General features: G+C 33.5%; 3 protein-coding genes across 5 annotated transcripts; 2 read left to right on the forward strand and 1 right to left on the reverse strand.

Annotated features, from left to right (window-relative positions):
* Positions 1–5,035: 5,035 nt before the first annotated feature.
* On the forward strand, positions 5,036–7,863 carry LOC129899112 (uncharacterized protein At2g34160-like). Its single transcript, XM_055973930.1, has 5 exons — positions 5,036–5,303; positions 5,389–5,437; positions 6,681–6,743; positions 7,217–7,281; positions 7,685–7,863. Exons 1-5 carry the CDS (start codon positions 5,187–5,189, stop codon positions 7,772–7,774), a joined length of 384 nt encoding a protein of 127 aa, XP_055829905.1. The 5' UTR covers positions 5,036–5,186; the 3' UTR covers positions 7,775–7,863.
* A 557-nt stretch (positions 7,864–8,420) lies between these two features.
* LOC129899111 (uncharacterized) lies at positions 8,421–11,512 on the reverse strand. The gene is made up of 5 exons (XM_055973929.1): positions 11,275–11,512; positions 10,447–10,560; positions 10,109–10,188; positions 9,136–9,260; positions 8,421–8,693 (listed from the first exon to the last, which is right to left on the reverse strand). Exons 1-5 carry the CDS (start codon positions 11,325–11,327, stop codon positions 8,622–8,624), a joined length of 444 nt encoding a protein of 147 aa, XP_055829904.1. The 5' UTR covers positions 11,328–11,512; the 3' UTR covers positions 8,421–8,621.
* Positions 11,513–13,791: 2,279 nt separating this feature from the next.
* Positions 13,792–18,547, forward strand: LOC129898758 (phospholipase D alpha 1). Of its 3 annotated transcripts, none has more exons than XM_055973418.1 (4): positions 13,792–13,877; positions 14,542–14,644; positions 15,687–17,586; positions 17,934–18,547. In XM_055973418.1, the coding sequence occupies exons 2-4, from the start codon at positions 14,549–14,551 to the stop codon at positions 18,365–18,367; spliced, it is 2,430 nt and encodes an 809-aa protein (XP_055829393.1). In that variant the 5' UTR covers positions 13,792–13,877; positions 14,542–14,548; the 3' UTR covers positions 18,368–18,547. The 3 variants fall into 3 exon arrangements, with proteins under 3 accessions (XP_055829393.1, XP_055829394.1, XP_055829392.1); XM_055973419.1 differs by having other exon boundaries at positions 13,866–13,937; XM_055973417.1 differs by lacking the exon at positions 13,792–13,877 and adding an exon at positions 14,050–14,301.

The raw sequence follows: 18,547 nt of genomic DNA on the forward strand, positions 1-18,547 counted from the left end.
AGAAGAAGCAACAAATTATTTTTTCCAAGAAAAGTATATCCGTGCCATATATACATATTTACCAATATATGTTTATATATTTTTGTGGTGAATTTTTCGTATGTAGTGATATAATTTGTGGAATAATTTTAAATTTATTTTGTTTGATATTTTTAGTTATATTTAAATCATCATGTTAGTATAATATCAATATTTAATTTTTTTCATTTAACTATGCATATTATTGATTGAAAATTTGAATATGTACATTTTAATTAAATAAAAATAAAAATTTATGATAAATATTCTAAATATTTATCTTTATAAGATAATCTTAATATTAAACGTGCATTGATATTTGCCCCTTTTTCGTAATTTGACTAGCAAAAACCCTTATAAAAAAATTAGCCAAACATTAATCTAGTTATCAAAAGCAATTTTAAATGAATTAGTCAAACACAATTGATTTTTTTTTTTAAAAAAAACTTTTCTGAAAAGCTATTTTAAGAAAGTACATCTAAAAAAAATAAGCAATTTTTAGCAAAAATACCAAGTAAGTTCTTAATTTAACCTATAAGACAGAAGTTTAGACAATTTCAAGACAGTGAATCTATTCAATTGATCGTAAGTTCTGCCTTATAAATAAAAATTAGAATTTATGTTTGATGGGCAACAAAAATTCTTCTTGGCAATTTTTTCAAGTTAAAGGTCATTTTAAAATATATATTTTTGCTAAGTATGGATAAAAATTCAAGATCAAACACTTTTAAAGACGCTAAGCATTATTTCCTACTACAATTTTGCCACTGAAATTTGAATTATACAAATTGTCCAAATTCATCCTTAAAGTTTTGAAATAGTAAAATTGACAACTTATCTTTCTTTGTCATCAATCGATCATTTGCACAATAGCAATTGTTTCTCTACATTCTTAAAAAAGTCATTCAAACATCATTACATGCATAAAGAGTACATCGAACTTGCATACAAAAACATGCACCTCCATTCAAATGATTTCTTTCACACATTTGTTTTCATCACTTCTCCCAATCACCATTTTACTTAAGCTAGAAGATCATTGTAATATTGTGCTAAACCTTTAGCAAACATTAAGGAGTTGTTTGTTTCATAGACTAAATTATAACGGAACTAAAATTCTTGGATTAATTTATCTCACCTAAAATGTCAGGTAGAATAATCTCAAGTCTAATAGGATAAGGTGAGATATTCAGGATTAGATACTATGAATATAATTTATACTATGTTTAATTGACAGTATAGATTTATAATAGCATCAAATTTCAGACTTTAATTCTCAAATATCTCACCTTATCTTTCTTTGTCATCATTCCTCATCCATCGATCATTTTTGTACAATAATAATTGTTTCTCTACATTCTTAAAAACATCATTCAAACTCTATTATATGCGTAAAGAGTACAAAGAAATTGCATACAAAAATATGCACCTCCATTCAAACGATCTCTTTCACGCATTTATTTTCATCACTTCTCCCAATCACCATTTTACTTACGCTATAAGATCATTGAAAATAATCTTCATAATATTGTCATAAACCTTTGGCAAATATCAAGGAATTGTTTGTTGCATAGACTAAATTATCCTGGAATTAAAATTTTTGAACTAATTTATCTAACTTAGAATATGAGATAAAATAATCTCAAGTCTAATTGAATAAGGTGGAATATCCAGAATTAAGTACCGTGAATAAAATTTATTCTATATTTAATTGACAATATAAATTTATAAATAACGTCAATCACTTCAAATTTTAATTCTCAAATATCTCATCTCTCTTAAGAAACTATTCTTACTAGTAGCCTGTTTGGATTGACTTATTTTTAAGCAGCTTATAAGTTGAAAACTGATTATAAGTTTAAAAAAAAAGGTAGATGGAGGCCAACTTTTTTTTGACTTATAAACCGTTCTCAGCTTATAAACAACTTAAAATAAGTTCATCTAAATAAACCCAATTATTTATTGGGTTATTTTAAGCACAAAATTGTCACGACCTAACCCCGTGACTAGTGTCCGAATTGGACCCTCATATACACACCTATTATCTATAGTCAATTGGCAATTAAACATGATATAAGATTTATATGGGTAGCACGTCGTCTCAAACTGTTACTTATATATATACCAAAATCACCTATTTCTTGGGGAGTCTTAATTGTCAAAAATAAGATAACATAATATGTAAGCCGACAAGGCTTCCATTCTGAATGTAAACGTCCAAAAACATAAGTCATACTAGTACACCGGACAACATCTATATACAACCCACTCATATGTCTACAGACCTCTAAGAGGATTAACAATAGCATATGATGGGACAGGGCCCCGTCGTACCCCTAAATACACAAATATATACATTATAAGGATTAGTACCCAAAGTTTGGGCTCCGAGACAATGGAGCACTTCAAACTCGTTGAGTAGAATCCTAAGCTGGCGGCTCTCCAAAATGAGTATCTGTACCTGCGGGCATGAAATGCAGCCCCCCGAAGAAAGGGGGTCAGTACGAACTATGTACCGAGTATATAAAGCATAAAATACCGTAAAGGAGATCACATCTGCAATAAAGATTCAGGAGCTAATCACTGTACCTGTGTCTTATGAAATGAATACATGCATATCATCATCATATATCATACCCGGCCCGTTAGGGAACTCGGTATCACAATTATATCAATATATCGTTATATGTATATATATACCATACCCGGCCCTCTAGCAAGGGACTCGGTGAATAGAGTAGTGTACACTGATACCGTACCCGGCCCATTATGGGACTCGGTGCCATAATCATATCGTCATATCATTATAATATCATATTATCATATCACGTACCCGGCCCTCTAGTAAGGGACTCGGTGAATAATGTAGTGGAATCCATACATGATAACATACCCGACCTATCGTAGGACTCGGTGAATAATACCATAACAATATGCACGAATAAGGTATCATTAGCAACCTTGTGAAATTTGATCATTATCGGAGACTTAATAGAATAAGCAAAATAGTCCATCATTTGAAAACTAAGACAATAGTCATTATGAATCACACCAATTATGGATTATACTAAAATATGAATTATACCACAACATGAGTTATACCAACTAGGATGGCTGGAATCATACACATGAGTCAAGACATAACAATATAAATTTTGAAAATCAAGAACGGTAGCCATCCGAGTATATCTACGAATAAGAGTTTCTTTGGAATTTAAGCATACGTCATTCGTTCGTTTCATATGGATCATGCCAAAAGAAGAAAATGTTAACTTTACATACCTTTAGCGTTTATACGTATATGCTGTCCAATATTGTCTCAACCTATATTAAAACGTTAAGCACTATGGTTAAGCTATGGACAAGAATAAAACGTAGTCTATCGTTAGTAGGTTATTTCTAAAAAAAATTGGACAGCACCTTCCCTATACCGCTCACTTTTCCCACTTTCAAACCAGCCATATAATCATCAATCAACATCAACAATCCAAAATATTGACACAAAATAAGATTTATTATTGACAATAAGCCTAGAATATTTCCACCCGACTCATGTTACCAAAGCAGTAAATTCGGAAAGTCAAGTACCTCACGTTGTATCTAAATTTTGAAAATGAAAACGGCAAAACTGGACTTTATGACCTTCATGAAACATTTAGATCTCTGTCTTAAGTTTCCAATGCAAAAGAAATCAACTCAAAAATCATTTTCTACAAAGAGATATCATCAACATACGAACAGCTATACATGAAGGATTTTTCAATCCAGAATCTGGACAGAATTTGTCTTATGATTCATCCTCAGTTTTCGATATAATAACAGCAGATATATACTAAGACATAAACATAAGAGTTGTAGGTACGTGTATTAGCTTTCCAAAACATGTTTAATATCTAAAATCTAAGGTCTACACAATGAGATATTCCAGAATTACTACCAGCTACTCAATTCCAAAAACGGGTTTGAACATTCACAATCTTCATACACCTTTTTCCTCCAAATTCAAGAACAACAACTCATCAACAACATCAAAACAATATCAACCATTATTATACATCATCACTAAGCTAATTCTATCCATTTAATCTACCTAAAACAACCCTTTAACCTATAAATCTCAACAAATCACCAAACTAGTTTATAACACTATTTTCTCCGTTCTAATCCGTTAAAACTCTAACTAAACTTGTTAACAATGAAAAGGAGACTTTAATATTACCTTAAATTTGAAGCACCACATTGAATATTCTCCTTATTGATTGATATCTACCTCAAATTGAAGCTAACGCGATGTACAACAATTTTCTGTTCATGAGCTTCGGATTTCGGGACTCGAATTTTGGTCGGATTTGGTATTTCTCTCAAGAACTCCCTTTCTCTCTCTCTCTGGAAATTTCCAGAATTGTGTTGGTCTAAAGTATGAAGGAATAGATACAAAAAATCAGATTTAATTTCGTGGGCATTGGGCCTGACCCGAATTAGAATTGGGTTGGGCCGAATCCACTATTTAGTTTGGCCTGTCAGACTTAAAATGTCTATATCTTATTACTCCGATATCGTATTTCATCCCACGACCTATGGTTGGAAAGATATTTTCATTATCTACAACTTTCATTTTGAGAGTTTTCCCAAATTCTAAAGAGGTTATGGCCTCATGAAGTCAGCTTATCCGAAACGTGACTTTAAGAAAAACATATCTGATGGCTTCTATTTTAATTTGGCCCAAGGGTCTTTCTTGAGATATATTTTACTTCACATAAATTATTCATATAACTTGACATCTACAATAAATCATGTCCTTTTAAAATTCAAAATTAAAAGTCCTTGAATTTATAACCGTTAGCTTATGAATAATCCAAGATGCAAAAATACGGAATGTAACATAAATAACTTTAATTTAACCAGTCAAACACTAAAAAAAATAAAAACAACTTATAAGTCAATTCAAACGGCCTAGATGATATTATAGGAAGTAACAAAGTATCTCAACCTCTATACATTAAGGACCATTTCGACAATTTCCTCTTCAAACTTTGTTCTCCAAGTTAATAGAAACCAAAAGCCCTAGCTCAAAAGTTACAGTTAATTACACCGCCGTTTCGTTTTCAGCGCGATCAATCTCAGTTGCAGAGAATTGAAGGTATTGTATTGTTGTTAAAGGGTTGAATATGGAAGAGGTAACTGAAGGAGTGAACAATTTGAAGCTGGTTGATTCTCAGAAGAAGAATCGTATTCAAGTATCTAATACTAAGAAACCTCTTTTCTTCTATGTTAATCTTTCCAAGGTACAAAACTCATAATCCAATTAATATGTATAATGTTTTCCATGGTTTTAATGGATTTTATTAATGTTTGGATACATGATTCTAGAGGTATATGCAGCAGTATAGTGAGGTGGAGCTTTCAGCTTTGGGAATGGGTATTTCATTTCAACTCTCTTTGTTTCTTTATTTTTCCTTCTGTTTTCTACTCCCTCCTCCTGTTTGTTTTATTGGGTATTGTCTATATTTGTGGTGGTAGAAGAAGAATTATTTTTCTTTTGAGAAGTTAGCTTTGCAGAGCATATCAAAATTTGGATAATTGTGGTGTCCAAAGCCACCTTACAAGCTTCCACTAAGGCTAGAATGGAAATAAATTATCTAGTGTTTATGTCTCTGATGGTATTTGAACCTGAGACTTTGTGGTGCTCAACCCACTTCATTGACCACTGGGCCACACTCCTGGGGTGCAAAATTTGGAATGCGAATATGGTTGAATTAATTTGAGTTCGTTAAACTATGAAAAAATAATACTATTATCAGTAGTTGATTTTGCTTCCTTTTGCATCTGTCGACAAAAGGATCTTAGAATTAACCTAAGATGATCATCTTGTGGCTATTGAGAATCAATGAGGGACTATCATAATAAAGTTTGCAAGTCATTTTCTGATGTAATTGAAGGCAAAGAGAGAAGATCGCGTGGATTTCATTATCAACAGATTTCAATAATTCTTTTAATTGCTATGCTAGTTATAGTATCGGTCTAGAAAAGTCAATTTAGTTGATTGTAAAGCTGAGGTCAATGAGGGTCCAAGTTGCTAAGAAAGAGTTCCTTTGCACGAGTAAGAAACTTGTGTATTTAAATGGGTCGCCCTTGCTCTGTGTATGAGTTCTTAAAATTTTCGAAACAATGCTATTTCAAAATAGTCCTACTCTCTTTTAGATTTTGTAGCAAAAAGTCTTTTTGGTAGAGCATACTTCACAGCTCCCCAATTTTGACTTTCAGTAATTAAATGGATAGTACCAATATGTTAAATCAGATAAAACCTTAATTCAGTAAATCTCTCTATTACATCTTCTTAAATTATTTTTAGCATTGGTTTTGAACTTTCAAGGTGTTTCCTTGTTGGTTGCTCTATGAATAAAGAATTGCACTTATTATAATCTCTGAATTCAGTGAAAAATTTCTCTTGGCGTCATTCATCCTAATTTTGCTCTATGCTTAATACTTATTATAATCTCTGATTCAGTGAATTTCTCTTGGTGTCATTCGTCCTAATATTGCTCAATGCTTATACTTGTTATAATCTAAAGCCTAATCGTTCTAAAAACTACTCATGACGGCCCAATGCCTAAAAGTGCTTAACACGGTGCTGACACTTTGGTTCTGATGTGGATCTGCAGCAATTTCAACAGTTGTATCAATTGCTGAAATTCTAAAGAATAATGGGCTGGCCACCGAAAAAAGTGAGTTTTCCATTAGATGTAAATTTGCTTCAGTGTTACTCTATGTTGTTCAAAGTTTATGATACTGACATGCATATTGATATCAGTGTTGTCAAAGGCGCACCTACTTAAGCCCTGAAGCAAGGTGTAGAACATGTGGAACGCTTCTTAGTGGGCACTTTAGTATTGTTATCAAGGCTTTAAGGCATATTTTTTTTTTGCAAATGAGCATAATTCTAAGAGGCTATACTAAACAATTGATATTTCACTTTATTGTAAAAATAAAATTCAATTTCTTTGTCCATATATTGGTTGATCATGTGTATAATTATTAGTCTTGTACTACACACACATACTTGTATTTCTTTTTCCATTTGCACCTTTCTTCATTAAATCTCACACTTTATATGTGCTTTGCGCTTAAAGCCCCAACTGACTTGAGCGCTCTTTTGGTAACACCCGATTGATATCCATTCTTTGAAACATAAATGCAGAAATCATGACTTCTACAGTTGATGTAAAGGAAGATATGAGGGGAAGACCTGTTCAGAAGGCCAAGGTATGTTTTTGCACGTGTGGGGAGATGTTTTATTTTGGTGATGCATTGTAAAGTCAATTATGTTTTTGTCTCTGTGGGTGCGTCTATGGGATATTCTGTTTAGATTATGCATTGTGAAGTTCAATTATGTTTGGCTTTTGGGAAAAAAAGTGACTCATCCCATATCAAAATTTCACCCTGATTGTTATCTTTCCCTTCTTAAAACAGAGAGTAGCATCATTTAGTCGTTAGAAATAATCCATCTTCGAACATTAGCAAATGCTATTCCATCTAACTTAGAATCTTCCATGTTCTACGATGAACACAATAAGAATTTTCTCGGCTATCGATGTTGCAACTTGTTTCTACCACTTGTGGAAAACTTGAAATATATTGTTAACAATGCGAATGCTTATTTTTTCAGATTGAAATCGTACTGGGTAAGACAGTCAACTTTGATGAGTTGATGCTCGCTGGGCAAAATGATGGGAAAAATATTCAGGAACAGAGTTGAATAAAAATATTGTAGTTAATTGTGTCGGATTTTGTCAGTTTTGCTTGTGGTTTAGAAGCAAATTTAAATCGTGCAGCTATTTTCTTCCCCTATGTTATCCTCTTTTTTGTTATCTACAGGTTTTCTTTGTCCAAAGTTCTTCCTCGCTCCTTCTCTCTTATTTCCAAGACACAATTGCCTTTTTTTCTTTCTTTTTTCTAAACTGAATTTTACATTTGTCTATTTTTGAGTTGTCACACCAGTTCAAATTTTCCTGTTGAGTCTTGCATGCACAATGTTAACTGTGTAGGAAAAGAAAGTAGCTCCATGTCCCCTGCTACTCTACTTGTCTATAATTTCAATTGTATGTAATACATTAACGCGGATAATATGGATGTGTAACTTTTAAGTCAAACTTGTTTAACTCCCTACATGTGAATTGTTCAACGTTCAAGAAAATTGTTGAAAATTTCTTTCACTTTTGCCCCCATCTACATTTTTTGGGTGATAATTTCTAGAGATGATCCAAATGCTATTTCTCTCTCTAATTTTGGATGTATCACAATTTATGGGATAATTCTAAAGGAAAATAACTCACATCTTCACTTGTTATAGATTGTAAATAAGCCTCCGTAACTAAACAGTGTAGCATGTCACCTTTTTCATCTAGGCAAGTGAAAACAAATAATAGTACTAAAATGAGTAATACAATTTACGGTCATTGTTAACCAACAACAATGCAGTAGAAACTGAAAGATAATAACTGTGACTTGGCATACATTGTGCTGCTAGAGACAGCGACATACCCAGTGTGAATCCATAAGTAGGGTAGGGGAAGCTTTGAGTAAACATAGACTACAAATATCTCTCAGAAATCAGTTGGTGGTTTCAACCTAACTAGTCTCTTGATTCTATCTTTGTCGATGTTCTCCAGTAAACCCTACATAATAAACAAAGTAAGAATATCATCAGCAAGACTGCACCAAATGGGAGATTGCAAAACTTACAGAGGATCAAGTGGAAGTGCCTAGAGAGTTTTATACTCGAAACAGTATCTAACCTCTGATCTGTCATCTGGGACTAAAAAGGGTCATCAATCTAAAAATCTATTCAAGTAAAATTACAGAGCATGTTTTTTCAAGTAAATTTAGCACCAGGCAACTGATGATACAAAAACGTTGAGCAATCTAAATTGAGCATGTCATCTATCAACTCAAAAAAAAAAAAGATTTCGCACAACATTGGTAGTATTTGATTAATAAAAAGGTTTTCTTAGCACTATATGGTTCTCCTACTAGATTCATGCCACATTACTTGAGGAAATGAGAGCTCCACGTAACAGATTTTTTTTACTGTTCAAACATAAAGACAATTCCCCTTACCGTCCACACAATCTCATCCAAGCACAAGCAAATCTTTCCATACTTGTCCAGGAAAAGCCTCTCTGTTGGAGGTTTCCCACATACATCCTTGAGAGCAGATGTTATAACAAAGATTGCTTCAGACACTGCAAACAAAGCCCAGAAGATGAGATGTTGCTAAAAAGATCTAGGGCATAACTCCCAATCAGGGCAGGAGGCCATGATGCTCAGCAGAAATGAGAGAGACACAAAGAAAGCAATTATGATAATAAACAGACTAACCAGTTGATTTATTTAGTCAGCCAAGTGGAACTAGAGTATGATTTTCTATCTAACCTAATGTACACAATAGTCATATCTTCACATAGTTTTACATCATGGAAGAAATATACACTTCTATGAAATGTCGAGTAGAGATTTAAATCTCAGATATAGACACACTCTTCAGATACCTTCATAAAATAGATATCTTCATTCATGAAATAGAGAGAGAGTAATACATTGCAGTCTGACATAAGCTATGGCAAGTAGCGTTAGGCTTCCTGTAAGTATACATCACATAATATCATTACTTCAAGAAATCTCGACTAAAGTAGCCCTTTTTAGTTTAAGGTACAGATGATCTTCTAAAAATTCCAATATTTGAAAGGGTCATACCTCCACAATTTCTTAATAGTTAACATACAACAAAAGGAAACGATAATGATAATGATATTGAGCAGTGAATATTAACATCCCAAATCACTAAGCTATCATACTTTGGAACATTGAGCTAATTGTATTCCAAGGCATTAACATCTCTTACCAAGGTCATAAACTCGTTCCATCTTGTTCTACCTTTAACCACCCAAAATTTGTGTAAACACACTCTAAATTACATGGATGGGGCAAGAATAACATACTGAAGTCAAGCAGTTAGCCACACTATAACGGATTACTTTTTACATGAAAGTTTCTGATGTTGCCTAGGAACACTGAACCAGGTATCACTTACAAGAAAGTTCATCATATTCATCCTTCCCGACGACATAAATGCTTACATCTCCAAGTTTTGTATATACGATGTAAACAGACCTGTGCCAAAAGAATATGTGAAAAAAACTACAATTTGGAGTCATTTTGAAAACAATACTAGTATGTTATGATTAGCAAAGTATCTTATGACAAAAGAAACTTCTAATACAGTTCAGCCTAACAACATTTGCAGAAGCAAACAGCTGACATGAGTTTGAGAATGGACAATAGAATCTCCCAATTGTTTCCAGATGTTTAAAATGGGGAGCTGAATGGGAAATCAAGTAAATATAGAGTAAGAGAGACAAATTTATATACTTGTGGCAAGCAACAAGGAGTTCTTCATTCTTGACCCCTTTGAGATTCTCCGAACCCAGCTTAACTAAGAAAGACCGCCAATGCAGTCGTTCCTCTGCAGGCACTCCATTAAATCTGCACGCTAGCCATGAAATATAAGGTGATAATTCCTGGTAAATAAAAAGGTGCAATGGCATGAAAGGGACTGAACTAGAAGAAAAATTAGCATTTTCCTTACAACAAATATTAGCATCTTTTCTTAGTAGCAGAATGCAGTACCACGCTGGGAATGTATCAAAATGTGGTGTCTTACAAATTTACTTCATCTTAGCCACAAGACAACTAAAGTTATATTAGAACAAATCAAACCGATGGAGGATAGGATTTTTGCTCGTGGTCGAATGCCTTTATGGAGAACCTGCAAGTTCTAGAGATTGGAGGAAACCTAAAATAGACTGTATTTTCTTTTGATAAGGAAAATTGAATACATTTTCGTTCTCATTTCGTTCTTTTTTCTGTTATTCGATCTAGGGCAGTAAAATTCAGCATAATGTAGCTAACAATTTAACTTCATACAGTTCTGAGGACAGGTAAGAGTAAAGCTGATCCCAAATTTAAGGACGGGGATGAACACTCTTTAACACACAGATATATATACATTTTAGGAAAATTAAACTACATATATAATTCAATACACGGGCATTAATATGCTGGATCTGCCTATGAGGCCAAAGATTGCATTTGTTCAAAAAAGAACATTTTCCCCAAGAGACCCGATTTAAGCGCCAGCGATGAAAGTGAATCATATGGTTTTGGGTGAGAAAAAGACGGAGATGAGCGGTGGGTTACCGTTCGACGAGGATGTTGCCCTCGGAATTGGCGAATAGCACCGCCAGAAGCATTTTCTTACCCTTTTCCGATGCGATCGCTTCCTGCTCTGACCAACAAAAAATGGATCTCAAAACCCTAGTTTTTGGAAATTGAAAATAATACTATTTTTTTTTCCTATTCGGAAAAGGTCAAAATCGCCCCTACATTATAAGAAATTGTTTAAATTTTACTATCGTTAATAGTAATTTGAATCAAATATCGAAAGTGGTTGACGGTGTTTATCATAATATTTCATGTTCAATGTGTGGGTCTTTTCTGAGTGAGAAAAAATCGAATTTGATGTTGAATTACTTGAAACACTTCAAATTTACCCATAAAGTTTGAATAATGATCATTATTTTGCCATCATGGTAGTTGTGGTTGGTGATCTAATGAAGATATAATGGTGATAAAAAAAAGCTAGTAAAAATAAAGTTATAAGAAAAATTGTCTTAATATGATTATTGTTATGTGTTTTAATTGAGTATAGTGGGGTGAAATGGCAGTGTAGTGGTTTTGAAAGCGGGGGTGAGCAATTGTTATAGTTGTGATCAATTTTGAGAGTTGGGGGAAATAATTATTTTGATATGATATAGAAATTTATATTATTACTAATAAAACTGGATTTTTTTTAAATCTTTGATCAGTAATAATTTGAATAAAGAAATTTGTTATGTATCTTATTTATCAATATCTTGTATATTTTGAATTGATCTTCTGTAACCATGACCATAGTATTAAAAATGAACATTTACAAGAGATCATAAGATCAATACCAAATTAATGTCAATAGATTGGTCCAAAGCAAAAACCCTTTAACCATTTTAATGACTCATCCATTTACCTAGATGTAGATGATATTTTTGATTTGACTAATTGGACATTCGGGCTAAAAAATAAAAAGGAAAATCATTTATTAACCTATCAAAACAAATAAATGCGTTATATTCTAGTTTCGTCAATTTTGTCAAATTAATATGTGTCCATGAGGTTAATTTTTTTGAGAAATTTAGCATAATTTCATTTTTAAGATATTGAGTGTTCAATCCGTGTATCAAAATCAAAGTTATTTTCTTCTTTTATTTATGGTAAAATAATATTCCCTCTATTTCATATTAATTGAATTTTTGTGGATTTTTTTATTATTCAAAGTTCAAGATGGATGTTTGATTTTTTTTTCATATTTGTCCTTTTATTTATTGAAATTTTATATTTTTTAGGAGATAAATCAGACTACTTACAAAGTTATATTTATGATTTTACAAAAAATAATAATAAAAAATATAATTAAAATTATATTCTTAAATACTTTTTTTAATATTTATGTATTGCTTTATAAATTCAGTTAATATGGAATAGATAGAGCGGAGATTAAAGCAGTAATCACTAATGAGCAAAGTTGACGTCGGCAAAAACGCGTAAACCTTTGAGTTTAGGCTAAGGAACTACACGTGGACTAATATTTTCCTTGATGACTTTTTTGGACATGAATCAATAGTCTTTATTCGGAAAAAAAGAAGAAGAGGAAATCAATAGTCTTGGTAATCAATGTTAACAAAGAAAATAAAGAGAGAGAAAAAGAAAACGCAAAAAATAATAAAAATAAGACGTTACAATTAGTGGGGTGCTTAAAAACACAAATCAAACTAAGCCAAAATCACTTAAAATTCAATTATACACATAGTTAAGAGTTTTTTTTAGGGATAATGGCATGAATTAGCAAATATATACAAATTAAATAATATACATAACTATAATTTAAGTTAATTCTCACTCGCGGCAAACCTTTTCTAGTAATTAATATATATATATATCTATAGTTATTCAGAATTTGTATAATTAAGCTCTCAATTTTATAAATTCAGATTTTGTTTGTATAAATTCAGAATTTTCTAATTGAATAAATTCAGATTTTGTATATGCTTACTTTAACATGTATATAATTATAATATTGATACATTTGATTTGTATAAGTTCTGAAATTTTTTTAAAATATATAAATATAGAATTTATATATACACTTACCCTATTTGTATATTGCTAGCGAATTATACAAACAGATTTATATATTCTCAGCAAATTATACAAATGGGCATGCAAATTATACAAAAAGCTGCTATAACTATTAATTATTGAATGTAATTACCTAAAATGTAGCTATTTCGACCTATTAAATCTTTTTATAATAGCTATTTGTGAAATTTTCACCATTTTTTATACTAATGGAGCAAAAAAAATTCACTATCAATAGTAGATTGTGTCTTTGCATATGGATTTGTTTACTTTTATTTTTAATTGCTATTTTTATCAAGAAAATATAATTTTTTAATTTTACCCTTAATATTAATTATCTACTTTTAAATTATTTTTTAAAATTAAAGATTATAAATTAGTAATTAATATAGTAAGTATATAAATATCTATTAGACACGGAACAGACGACTTGAGAAAAACAAGCGACTTGTCAAATTTGATCAAATTACACGAAAGTCTGTGTAAGTGTGAACAGTCACTCTTTACATTTTATTTTTTGTCCCAAAGGCAGAATTTCAGGTTTTTGTTTCTAGAAGAAGAGGCACAAGGTTTTTCAATTTTCATGATCATCAATTGATTAAAGTTTTTCTGGTTTTCAACTGCACTAAGTATGAACTGTTTAATGTATATATATATTTTTTCCTAAGTAAAGAATCGAACCCTTACTAGCTAGACGAAAGTTTAATTAATACGAGCTACTGAATGGTATGTATACAGATCTAAATAGGAGTAGAATATTTGCATAGAGCATAAAGATCTGATCCAGTCTTAAATCTAGGATATACTTATTAATAAAAAGGGATACTGCTCCCCTCGTTCTCTTACCATTCCCTCTGAGCACTTCTTACATAAATAAAAAAATAAACTTTCTTGGATCACTCTCTCTTATTCCTTGACTTCTCTTACAAGCAAGATTGGATCATTTTCTCACTTGTTTTCTTTGATTGACACTTCAGTTTTGGCTTTGTTGGTGTAAGATTTCAGATCTCTAGTCTTACTTTCTTGATGTATCTGACTTTAGTTTTGTCAAAGGTTTCATTTTTTCTGGTGTGTGTTCAACTAATTCGGGATCCAGACATAGTGATTGTTTGTTTTGCTTTTGGAGTAATGACTCTGGGTTTTTAGTACTACACCTTTTGTGGGTTTAATGTTTTGCTGTGAATTATATGCTAGAGGGTGTAATGTGGGTTCCTATGACCTTTGGATAAGCAGGTGAAAAATGGCTCAGATTCAGCTTCATGGAACTCTACATGTCACGATCTTCGAGGTCGATAATCTGCAGGGTCAGGAAGAGGGTGGGCACTTCTTTAGCAAGGTGGGTATACATGTGATCTATGTTCTTGATTGACTTGGATTGCGAGGCTTTTTGCTTTTAATTCCAAATTTTGTTTTTTTCCCCTTATGCTTTGCTTGAATTGAGTATTCTAGTATGGAAGATTGGATCCGTTGTTCCCATATTAGTAGTACTATTTGTTTGAAAGGTTAACACTCTTAGACACCTAGTGTAGCGCAGGATGGATAGTTTCCATGTTGATTTTCAGTTGAACTGAATACAAGTTATGAATGTATCATGAAGCTTATGAAGAGTGCTACTTTAGCTGCTAAGTTGTAGTGAGATTTTTACACTAGCTTATGGACTTGAGTAGCTTCCTCGTGAGCCTTCGGTCGGAACATCATAAAGCCGTGATGGACTATCCAACACAATTAGTTTGATAATGTAAACGAGTCCATGATTAGAAAATATGATTAAGTGAATTATAGGGTTTTAGCGATTTCTTGAGGTTGTGGTGTATGAGCAAGCATAGTTTCATGATACAGAATCTTGTAGTTTGTTAAGGTTAAAAGCTGATGGAGAAATTTACCTATGCCCTATGTACTTTAATTTTTTTACATAGTAATACATGTAATAGTTCTCTTGTGCTAACTAATCTCAATTATTCGCCTGTTAGACAAGTGACTCTGTTGCACAAGGATTAACAGTGTTATTTAAGTGGAAGCAGGGTAGAGGTGTGGGCCCATACACCCCGAGTTCAATGTTGGGCTGTACAGTCCAGTATTTAGTGCACCTCATGTTTACAGCTAAATATATGGACTTCTGAATCTTTTCCGGAAGTAACATCATATGATCTTTCGTTGATGAATCTCTATAATTTGCTGATCTCTGTATATGATTTGTATAAATTGCTAATAGAACATAGCCAACTTTCTGTTACATGTTTAAGAACTTTTTTAGCCTTTTTTTATTGATACAGCGATCAATTTGGAATTCTAATCCTAATTTAACTAGAATAGGGTCCTTTGTGAGGAAGTGATTGCCCCATTTATGACAAATTTGATTTTGAAATCTCATATTTCAGATAAAACAACATTTTGAGGAGACAGTTGGTATTGGGAAAGGAACTCCAAAAATTTATGCTACAATTGATTTGGAAAAGGCTAGGGTTGGGAGAACCAGAATGATTGAAAATGAACCAAAAAATCCAAGGTGGTATGAGTCTTTTCACATTTACTGTGCACATATGGCTTCAAATGTTATATTCACTATCAAGGATGACAATCCCTTTGGTGCAACCTTAATTGGAAGAGCTTATGTTCCGGTTGAAGAACTTTTGGAAGGGGATGAGATTGATAAATGGGTTGAGATACTGGATAAAGAAATGAATCCTATAGCAGAAGGTTCTAAAATCCACGTTAAGCTACAGTTTTTTGATGTCAGTCGAGATCCAAACTGGGGACGTGGAATTAGAAGCTCTAGATATCCTGGTGTTCCTTACACTTTCTTTACACAGAGAGCGGGATCACGGGTTTCCTTGTATCAAGATGCTCATGTGCCAGACAATTTTATTCCTAAAATCCCTCTCTCTGGCGGAAAGTATTATGAGCCCCACAGATGTTGGGAAGATATATTTGATGCTATTACTAATGCAAAGCACTTGATTTACATTACTGGCTGGTCAGTATATACTGAAATAACCTTGGTGAGGGACTCGAGGAGGCAAAAACCTGGAGGAGACATCACATTGGGGGAGCTGCTCAAGAAGAAGGCAAGTGAAGGTGTTAAAGTTCTTATGCTTGTTTGGGATGATAGGACGTCCGTGGGTTTGCTTAAGAGGGATGGTCTGATGGCCACTCATGACCAAGAAACTGAACAGTACTTTCAAGGTACTGATGTACACTGTGTCCTCTGCCCTCGGAATCCTGATAATGGTGGAAGCTTTGTCCAAGATATACAAATCTCTACCATGTTTACCCATCACCAGAAAATCATAGTAGTGGACAGTGCACTGCCCAGCGGAGAGTCGGAAAAGAGGAGAATTCTGAGTTTTGTCGGAGGTATTGATCTTTGCGATGGAAGATATGATACACCTTTCCATTCGCTTTTTAGGACATTGGACACTGCACATCATGATGATTTCCACCAACCTAATTTTCCTGATGGCTCAATTACCAAAGGTGGACCAAGGGAGCCCTGGCATGACATTCACTCTCGGCTTGAAGGCCCAATTGCTTGGGACGTTCTGTTTAATTTTGAGCAGAGATGGAGAAAGCAGGGAGGAAAGGATATTCTTGTCAACTTTAGAGAGCTTGATGATACTATAATTCCTCCATCTCCGGTAATGTACCCTGATGATCATGAAACATGGAATGTTCAGTTATTCAGATCAATTGATGGGGGGGCTGCTTTTGGCTTTCCTGACACACCTGAAGATGCAGCAAAAGCTGGTCTTGTCAGCGGGAAGGATAACATAATTGATAGAAGCATCCAAGATGCTTATATTCATGCTATTCGTCGAGCAAAAAAATTTATTTACATTGAAAATCAGTATTTTCTTGGAAGCTGTGCTGACTGGCAGTGTGATGATATCAAGGTAGAGGACATAGGTGCTTTGCATGTCATTCCAAAGGAACTTGCATTGAAGATTGTCAGTAAGATTGAAGCCGGGGAAAGGTTTACTGTTTATGTTGTGGTCCCAATGTGGCCAGAAGGAATCCCCGAAAGCGCATCAGTACAAGCAATATTAGACTGGCAGAGGAGGACAATGGAGATGATGTATAGGCACATTGTTCAAGCAATGAATGCTAAAGGTATTGAGGAAGATCCAAGGAATTATTTGACATTTTTCTGCATTGGTAACCGGGAGGTGAAGAAGAGTGGAGAATATGAACCTTCTGAGAGCCCAGAGCCTGATTCTAATTACATGCGAGCTCAGGAGGCTCGACGTTTCATGATATATGTCCATTCCAAGATGATGATTGGTAAGTACTTGTTTTACTATTATAGTTATTATATCTTATTATTGACTTTCTGATATTGAAATCTAGAGGTCTATAACAAGTCAGGAATTAAACAGTTTCTAAATGACCGAAGGAATTGAAATTGGTGGTACTTCAAATTTTCTTAATTTGTTAATTTGATGAACTTTTGAGCATTTCTGAATTGAATATAAGGGAAGGACGGTTCTCTTAAGTGTTGAAAATGTGTTTGGCGCATTCCAAGTGAAAATGATCACAGGTTGCTTTTCATGGCTTATGCCAACACATTTTCGTGTGAAGTACTGCATAAATGTTATACTAGCTTCATAACTAACTTTATTTCTGAACAGTGGATGACGAGTACATCATAGTTGGATCAGCCAACATAAACCAGAGATCTATGGATGGTGCTAGAGATTCGGAAATAGCCATGGGAGCCTATCAGCCTTATCATTTGGTCACCAGTCAACCAGCTAGGGGTCAAATTCATGGTTTCAGAATGGCATTGTGGTACGAGCACCTTGGTATGCTCGATGAGACCTTCCAACATCCAGAAAGTGAGGAATGTGTGAGAAAGGTGAATCAAATAGCTGATAAATACTGGGATCTGTACTCAAGTGAGAGTGTAGAAAGAGATCTGCCTGGTCACTTGCTCCGCTACCCCATTGGAGTGGCTACCGAAGGGGATATCACGGAGCTACCAGGCCATGAGTTTTTCCCCGATACCAAGGCCAGAGTTCTTGGTACTAAATCTGACTACCTTCCTCCTAACCTCACTACATAAGTGGATAATTTTCGTGTTAACTTGTTATGGGAAGAGGTAAAAACTCATGTGTTACTTGAAGGGTGCAGTTTGCTGTGGAATAATGTAATTGTTTTTTTTCAGATTTTTGTTGGTTTTGTTGTTTGGACAGTGCACGTGAGTTTGTATGGGGTGCTTTTTATTGCTGTAGTCTTTGTTGCA

This window comes from Solanum dulcamara, chromosome 8 (genome assembly GCF_947179165.1).
Source record: "Solanum dulcamara chromosome 8, daSolDulc1.2, whole genome shotgun sequence".
In the NCBI taxonomy this organism is placed as follows: Eukaryota; Viridiplantae; Streptophyta; class Magnoliopsida; order Solanales; family Solanaceae; genus Solanum; species Solanum dulcamara.